The sequence below is a fragment of the Gasterosteus aculeatus genome, chromosome 4 (genome assembly GCF_964276395.1).
Source record: "Gasterosteus aculeatus chromosome 4, fGasAcu3.hap1.1, whole genome shotgun sequence".
NCBI lineage: Eukaryota > Metazoa > Chordata > Actinopteri > Perciformes > Gasterosteidae > Gasterosteus > Gasterosteus aculeatus.
Genome location: NC_135691.1, coordinates 28,295,002 through 28,303,702, shown reverse-complemented (window position 1 = coordinate 28,303,702; position 8,701 = coordinate 28,295,002). Strand labels below are relative to the sequence as shown.

General features: G+C 43.4%; 1 protein-coding gene across 1 annotated transcript; it reads right to left on the bottom strand.

Annotated features, from left to right (window-relative positions):
- Nucleotides 1-2,620: 2,620 nt before the first annotated feature.
- ifrd1 (interferon-related developmental regulator 1) lies at nt 2,621-8,342 on the bottom strand. The gene is made up of 12 exons (XM_040174694.2): nt 8,065-8,342; nt 6,311-6,415; nt 6,009-6,090; nt 5,628-5,752; nt 5,329-5,486; nt 5,165-5,215; nt 4,847-5,025; nt 4,606-4,714; nt 4,336-4,470; nt 3,953-4,081; nt 3,374-3,469; nt 2,621-3,201 (listed from the first exon to the last, which is right to left on the bottom strand). Exons 1-12 carry the CDS (start codon nt 8,099-8,101, stop codon nt 3,115-3,117), a joined length of 1,293 nt encoding a protein of 430 aa, XP_040030628.2. The 5' UTR covers nt 8,102-8,342; the 3' UTR covers nt 2,621-3,114.
- Nucleotides 8,343-8,701: the final 359 nt, after the last annotated feature.

Sequence of the window (8,701 nt, the reverse complement as noted above, 5' to 3'; positions counted from 1 at the left end):
TGATAGTGAAGACATTGGGCCAAGATAGCAAACCCTTGAGTGTGTGCCTATGCATTAACATGGTTTAGATATTGGTAGTTGGGAACAGGAACATGATGATATATGGCTCAATATGCTGCGCTTGGAAAAACAGAGAATATCTTAATATAAGTATTTATATATTTATATACTATAGTCTTCCCATTGTTTCCATGTCTCAGCTCATAAGTGGACACTTTAACATTTTCTGGTAATAATACGTGAATAAGTACTGAACAATAAAATCTTAAATAACAGGAAAGAAACATCCAATCCTATGTGTCGGTTCTGCAGCTCAATATTCCGACACTGGTCGAGTTGGATAAAACCTAGGTGGTCAATACAAACACACGCACACACACACACACACAGCGGTTGTCTCCGGGGGTTACCATTATCCTGCTGCTGGGGCCGACTCCGGAGTGTGTCAGTGCGCCACTTATCCGTCTGCACAACTCCATGACCCTCCCACAGCAAACCTGACAATGGACGACGCTCTCCCCCAGGGAGCAACCAGAAGGGCGAGACGCGCTTCGAAGGGTTGCGTCATCGCCTGTGCAGTGAAATTCAGTCGCACAAACGCAGCAAACAACACCATTTGGTCTTCTGAAATTGAAGCACTTGAGGGGTCTCCGCGGTGTTTTGCGGTCGTTGCGTGGGGAGCATCGGCGCCGAGACGGATCATCCTCTTGATAGATGTAAGCGGCGTAATTGAAGTCATCAGAGGAGCAGGCAGGCGTTTCATCAGTCACAACAACAAGTCCCCTTGGCGCTTTGGGATGGAGAGCACACAGCAGTCATTTGGGAGACAAAGCAGCACTAATCTCTTTCTCCATTTATCATTATAATTTCGACCGGGGGGGGGGGGGGGTTCGAGAAAAAGGGAGAAAAGGGAGATGTTGGGGAGAAATATGCAGACACACTGTGTCAGTGTGTGTGTGTGTGTGTGTGTGTGCGCAAGAGGACACAGTTCCTAAGACGTCAGAAACACACAACTGGAACAGGTATGGTGACCTTTTGCATCTCATAGGCCCTCTTTGCTTCAATGGGTGTGACACACTGGGTGAAAAAAGGCCAAAACGCTCATTTCATTCCCAAAAATCCGATCCAAAAGCCCATCGGCTGAAGGAGGAGAACAGGAGAAGATTGCGAGCGCCTCGGCCTCTCCATCTGACCCTACTGCTTTGCTGCTCCACACGCCCGCAGGTTAAAGAAATCCCACCAACTACAATGACATATATCATGCTTTGTGCAAAATCCCCTGAAACTCCCAAAAGGGACCACTAAACTAATAAGTCCATGACACATTGAGAGCATCGCGAGTGCATAACGGCACATCACTGAAACTAATTATTGATTGAACTGAAGATAGCTTGCCACATCTCTTGATTCCTCATTTAATCCCCATTAATTGATGGTTTTTCTCTGCAAAGAGCCCGGGATGAAGTATGAACAATAACAATTGGCAATTAGCATTCTGCATATTCCTTTGTGCCCTCAAAGTTTGAGAGGATTTAATCAAATGATAAGGGTTATCTATATAAAAGTCCTGAATGTCGGAATTTGGATTTCAAACCAGAAAATCAACAACAAAGGTATTAATCTAGTGTGCTCTGACGAATCGAATCTCAAGCCGCTGCGATCGATATTTTTGGCACACAGAGAATGATCAGTTCCCCTCAGCTGTGCAGGTGTCTTTAGCGTCCATCTGTCATGTAGTTGCACCGTGGGGTAATGCAGTTTCTCACATGGAAGAACCTGTGCAATAAAAAATGCACAATGATCAGTTTTCTTATCATGAATCCAATGTCGGAAGTCACAAGTGTATTTTTAGAAAATCCTCTTATTCCTTTGAAACATGACTCGGCATGTCCTTAGTGCAGTGTTTAATTTGAATCCACTGCCAACTAGCGCTTGGTTATGGTTGTTGAGAACATACATCGTACAGAATTTCTCTTCATTTTTGCTTTGAAGTGCAAAGTTTTTCATGACGAATGCCGGCTGCAGTAAACAGTAATAGCAAGTTTAAACGTTGCATTGTATTTAACAAGCAAAATTACCTAAAAAAAGATGGAAGTGAAACTCTCTTGACAGAAGTTTAAATAGTTAAATAATCAGAGGTTGTGTAGACCCCTCGGTTTGCCTCTCAGGTCACAGCCCCGATGAGGTCAGGGAGCTGCAGAGGCGCCACCCCCAAGAGTCCGCTTATGGCGGTAGACATGCACAATACATCTTGGATCTCTAGGATTTCCTGTGGAGTTAATAGGCAAAACAGGCTCCACCACGGAGTCTCGTACCGATGTTGGCGGGAGTACTGCTCAGTCAGCCTCACCATAATGCCACTGCACTCTTAGCTGCAAGTGCCTTCACCTTGAAATGTGGAAGCAGCAATAACTAAATAAAAATTGAACCACAACGTTGCTGAAAATGACCTATGTATCTCTGCCAGGAAGCACTGACTTCTCACAAATCACTTCTACTTCTCGTCGACAGATATTTAAAGTCACTTCCTCAAATCCTAAGGCCGTATGAGTCAAGGCTTTGAACAACTTTGGTCGGTATCAGCTAGAGTACAGCTAAATATAAAGAAATACCACAGATAGTTATTCCACTTTTATTTTATTTCACCATCACCTTTTTTGCTTGTATACCCAAAACTAAAAAGACGTCACAATATTCACAGTGGTTCTACAGAAGTAACCTGCTCTTGGTAATAATGGTAGTGACACAATATAAATTCATTAAGGGGTTAGATGAGTAACAGCATGCGTCTTCACATCGCTATGAAACAACTACACATGAATAGTGTAAGATAAATGTTGACGAAACGACATAACTTAAGTTCAAAGAAACAGAGGCTGCATCAAGAATACTGACAAATATACACTTCATGTACAACGCCACTGTTGACGTGGGGAGACATTTACACTCTACGCAAAATCTATGGTTTGATTTGGAGGGAGAATCACAAGGACAAAGTTGTGACTGTCAACCTAAAAAGCAGCAAAGCCTGATAAATAAGGTGTTAAGAGTGAGGAAAAAAGAAATATATATATATATATATATATATATATATATATATATATATATATGTAGTTAAAACTCTCCAACATCCACCCTTTTGTCCCTGAACTTGCTTCTGGCCTTGGTCCGAGCCTTGAACGCAGCAGAGTTGTGAAGATGCTGTAACAGAGACAGGGAAGACGTATTGTGGTTTTAGATTTAATTAATTATACAGTGTATGTTTGATGTGATAACTTTGTCATGCCACAAGATTTAAAATAATAATAATAAATAAAATGAAAGACTTTTAAACACAATAGGATCATTTTTTGGTGTGCATATAGACACATACCCTTTCAAAGCGAGGGATTTTCATGGCCTTCATTGTGGCGGAATCAACCAACATAGGCGGACCCAGTTCGAACACGTCTCGGATGAATTCATTGGCCTTGAGAGATGTGAGGAAAAAAAACACATGAGACAAAATACTTCTAGCAACAGTCAGCGCAACACAATACAAGCATCACACGAAAACTGCGAGACACTAGCTTGCCAATTTTAGATACCGTTTGTGTTCTTTGCTCTGAAATAGGTTCACTCGCGAAATGTTGCACTTTTTCCACGCGCACTGGCTTCCAGCCAGAGTGGCGACTACTTTCCAACCAGCTACTTTTTTTCATCTGCAACATTATCCTAAATCAAGACGCAAGTGTTGTCTCTTGCATCAGGCAGTCCCACAGATCTTCATTGTCTTTTAGTGCTGTGTCAAGGCAGGAGAAAAGAGCTCCTGTTACACACCAAACCCGCCCAAACGGGATTCTGCAGTGCAATTGAAATGTCAACTTGTGTGCACTGAAATTTGGGGGTTTGTTGTGGAGTCTTATTACTGATATTGGTCCTCATTGAAAGGGGAATTCTTAATAAATAATACCTGTAAGTGGTAGTTCATCCCAGAGCCCACAAACTCTCTGAAAGCATCATACATCCTCTTTCGGACCCAGCTGTCGATGGTCATGCGCTCCGTCCCAAAGCGAATGGCCTCAGACTGGAAGTCTCCCTCCTGGAAGAATAAAAAAAAAAAAAATCTTAAAATGCAGTAGTAGTAAAACGCAGTCTTCGGAAGTAGTTATTTCTGTCAACTAAAAAAAAAAAAGAAAAAAAAGAAATAAATGTCTGGATTTTTTTTAACTCGAAGGCGTTCAGGCGAAGACCGATGAAACATAACATAACAACATAACATTTGTTTTTGAAACAAAAAGTCAGTGAAAAAGCAGGCAAACCGAGGCCTGGTCAGCAGGACTCCCAAACACTCACCTCAACAGCCTTGAGTACGTCTCTAAACACCGACCGCTGCTTCCTCTTGTCCGTCTTGGCTCTGTGCTTGTTACAGTCTGTGGCCAGCGCGTTCAGTTTATCACAAAGCTGCTCCCAGTCCTCAAACTCAAACTCCTAAAAAAAAGTGCCACCGAAAGAATTGTTGCATTTATGACGAAGAAGAAAGAAAAAAAAAAAAGAAGGAAGGTACCACACTGGACAGACAAATGGATTGAAATAAAAGGAAAGATTAAAAGAACTTTAACTTACCGAGTCCAGGTCTCTGGCCAACTCAAAAAGCAGAGCAATCGTCTCCCCTGCAGCAATTCTCATGTTGACATCGTCGCTTTCCAGCAATCTTGGCAATTTAGGCAGATGTCTGCATGACAAAAACACATGCGATCCAAATGATCAAAAAAATTTTTCTTGCATTTTTTCAGAGCTAATCTTTTTTCCAAATAATGTTTAGTTCATGCTAAGCTCCCAAAGACTTTCAAACCATGTGTCTTACTTGTGCAGGATGTCTTTGAGCTGGTTGGCGGTGCAAATAGTGAGCAGCAGGGCCCAGGACAGCAAGGCGTTGGTGTGGAGCTGGCTCATCTGGGGGCTGATCAGAGGACAGGTACCATCCATCCTCGCATAGGACCGGGTGAACAGGTTCTCAAAGCACTCCATGCTAGCATGCACGTCCTAGAGGGAGCAAGCAGCAGAGATACACAAGTCGTCTCAAATGACATGTTTACGATCAATCGGTAGAGGCTTGTTTTGAGTTCAACATGCTGTCAAGGCAGTATGTTGCAGACAATACCAGAAGAGATCAAAAACATACCAAAATGTCATCTTCTGCAACCAAAGTACAGAGGCCCAGACTTGTCGCAACCTGTAAAAAAGGTAAACAGAAATTTGTTCAGGTAACTTTCCACAGCGCATACAGGTTCAAAAAAAAAAAAAAGAAAAAAGGGAGAAGACAGCTACAATACATCAGGTACTCACAGCCTGTCTGGCTTGAATGCTGGCTGATCCATCTGCCAGGATGTTTTTGAAGATGGGTTTTAGGGTCTTGAACACCTCTTCGCTCTCGATGCCCGGGCCCAGCTGGATACACAGCAGGCAGGCTAAAGAAGCTGCTGCTCGCTGCTCCTCGCCTTTGCCTGAGGGGGAGAATTTACACCCAGAATTTCAGCACCGTGAGACAAACTCCGATTAGAAAAAGGCGCCTAAAAAAACCCCACAATGCATTAGGAAGTGGGGTGAGGCCGTTGAAGGAACATTTGAATGAGGTTTCCTTGTACCTTTCTTAAGGCAGCGTTCAATGCTGTCCGTGACGGTCATCCTTCTCTCTGAGATGAATTCATACAGGATCCGTGTGGCCATTGCTGTCTTAAGCCCATCCAGTGCCCCTTGTCTGGTCTTAGCACTGAGGAAACGGATATAAACAAATCAATATTGCAATAACACATGGTAAGTGCATGTGCTAAATATCCTCTGGTTTAGCCAATAGGTGGATGAGGACCCTATGAGTTAAACTGATTACAGCAGTTTTAACAACCCAGAAATGAAATACAACAGTTGTGGCTTGATGGAGTGAACTAGAAAGGGCCAAAAAGAACTGTTTGCAGTCTTCGATAACAAGTGGACCTTGACTGTTAAAAAGCAGGCAGTTTATTTTTCACCTCTTATCAACTGTGCTGTCTATGAAGCCCTTCAGCTTGTACTGGAAATCTTCCTGAGCCGTGTCCTCACTGGCCTCTCCACCTGGAAACGCCACAAGATGTAGATGTGGACATTTGCCTGATATGCTTTGCAGTATTGATACGAGCCACTGGTCTCGGGGGGGGAAAAAATGGACGAATTGCAGTTCTATGCCAGAGTTATACAACTTTTAGGAGGTTGTGTTCAAGAAACATCGGCCAGCTTCACTCAATAAGTTGCCCAACGATGTAGGATACAACCAATTGGACACAAACAAACAAACCTTCATCTGCGACACTGGCGGTGTCACTGAAGCTGCTGCAATGACTGAGGGTCTCAATGGAGGCATCCTCATCACTGAAAGGATGCACATGTCCATGTGGCCCCCCTGTAAACAAAAGATGGAAAAGAAAACAATAAGCACAAAAAAAAAAAAATAGAATTTCCCTTATCATTTGAAGTGTGTTTGTAGAGTGCAGCTGGTTTGGCTGAGCACATTATGCAACCAAGGCTGCACACAGGTACTGTAGCACAATAATGAAGTTTTCTAATCTATATTCCTTTCCTTTGCATGCCTTATCTGTCTGCTACCTCCTATGAAAAGGCACCACGTCGCCAGTGTCAAGGGCAACCCACGCTCCTGCTGACTGGGTAAACACAACACTGGGTTCAGCTTGGAGGCTCATGGGTCAACAGAACAGATTTTTTGGGAGAAGCTTTTGACTCTCCGCTACAGTAAACACCTTTGGGGGCAAAACGACCGAATGGAAAAACAGTTGTGGAATCGTCCAAAGAGCAAAGGAAGGAAGTTATTTCAGCTCTTCACCAGTCTGTGCCAAATCAGAGGCGTGATCACTGGTCCAGGAAGGAAATGTTAAAATTCCTGTTCAAATTATTGAACAGGAACACGCAGAAAAACGCAAAGGCACTCAATACGTGCACTGTTGCCAGCCTGTGCTTAATATTTTAAAAGAGTCTGATCCCCAGCTGTGAACCAGTCTGTTCATTTTTCAAAACTAAAAAGCTTTGATTGCATTAGTTGTTAGACACCATGCACAGAAAAACAAGCCTGTGGGAGGTATTGCTTCCACAGTCACAGATTCAGCAGGCGTCCGTCTCTTCTGAATGACCCGAATTAACCTCTGGAAGACATGCTGGTAAAGCGCATCACTGCAAGAACAGCTCTTAAAAGAAGTCCCATCCATGAAAAAAAAAAAGAGCACTGTAGTACCTCCGATCACGATGGAGGCACTAGGAAGGAATCCTGGGCTGTTTCTAAAGGGCCATTTTAGCCCCCTAATGGAGGCTATTTCTGTTGTTCACGTGGACTCTCTACACACCACAGCTGATTTCTGGGAACCGGGCGCTGCCTCTTTACCAATCTGCTCCCCTGAGGCCAAAATGTCCGCCTTGTGTCGCTAAACAGTAATAACAAATTAGGCAAAGGGTTATCTGCCGTCTGTGCTAGTTAAACGTCACAAATTCAGCCAAAGATTAATTGAGGTTAATCTTCAGACGAGACGACCTTACTTAAGCTAACTTAACATAATACATGCCTTGGAGACTTAACGTTACAGGGAGTTATTCGTTTGTCTATGAGGCAACAATCACATCCGAAAAAAAGCAAGTTGTCAAAAGGAGCACGTGTGTTATTTAAAAATGTTCCTTCCAAATAAAGCAGCTAACGTTAGATGGAAGTGGACATTAGCTTGCGCTAGCAGACATTAGCTTGTAGCATATGCCGATAATGAAGGGCTCATGTGAAGTGAGGTTATACCACTTTATTATCATTAAACCAGTGTGTCATTAAATATAAGTAATACAGTCGTATGATGGCACCTTCTTTTTGTAAAAAGCGATGCATTGTCTGACCACGGATAGCTAGCTTTGCATTGTGACGTAAGCGAGCCTCGGATATCTGTAGTCCTGACTATGAACACGTTCACCTCCACTCAACGAAGTGAAAACACGAAGAGAACTACAACTACCTTGAGCCAACACGCAGGGCCAATGCAATGCGGCCGCTCGCTTACTTACCCCGGCCATTCTTCTTCTTGGTTCTCGGCATTTTCATGCAGATAAATGTTAAGTTTGATCAATAATCAGCCAATACACGACCAGCTTTTACTATGTTGTCTCGTAAAATGTAAATATTCCCGTGGCACGGCGGATAGAAAGGAATTAAAGGCGATCTCGGAGATAAACTGCTGGCTGAGACGATACATTTTCCCTCATAAAACAGGGCTGAGTACGAAGAGGGCGGCTCCAAGTATTTATATCGGCTGACATGTCACGAGGAGGTTTCCGGCATCTCTGACCAATCCGGGAATAGAATTGTTGCACGTGATGCGTGTAACAGAAACGTGGACACAATGCGCATTTGGTTATCTTAGTGAAGTGTGGATCTGATTACGGTTTTAGTCGTAGCATGAAGCTGTCTAAATTAGATTTTTTGGGGACATGCACTGGGGATCCGGTTGGTTGGTGACTATAAATTGGCCGTAGGTGTGTGAATGTGACTGTGAATGGTTGTATGTGTGGCGACCAATCCAAGGTGTCCCGAAGTTGGCAGGGATAGACTCCTGCCCACCCACCTGTGTGAAGGATAAGTGGTTGCAGATGGTTGGATGGATGGATGGATCATATATTACAATGTGGTGGTGGTCGGGATGTG

Bases quoted from the DNA above. Each gene is read 5' to 3' on its own strand.
- ifrd1 (XM_040174694.2), bottom strand. From the start codon at position 8,101: ATGAAAATGCCGAGAACCAAGAAGAAGAATGGCCGGG. The intron at 6,091-6,310 runs GTTTGTTTGTTT...TGGCGTTTCCAG, and splicing joins CGCCAGTGTCGCAGATGAAG to GTGGAGAGGCCAGTGAGGAC. The intron at 3,202-3,373 runs GTATGTGTCTAT...TCTCTGTTACAG, and splicing joins AAATCCCTCGCTTTGAAAGG to CATCTTCACAACTCTGCTGC.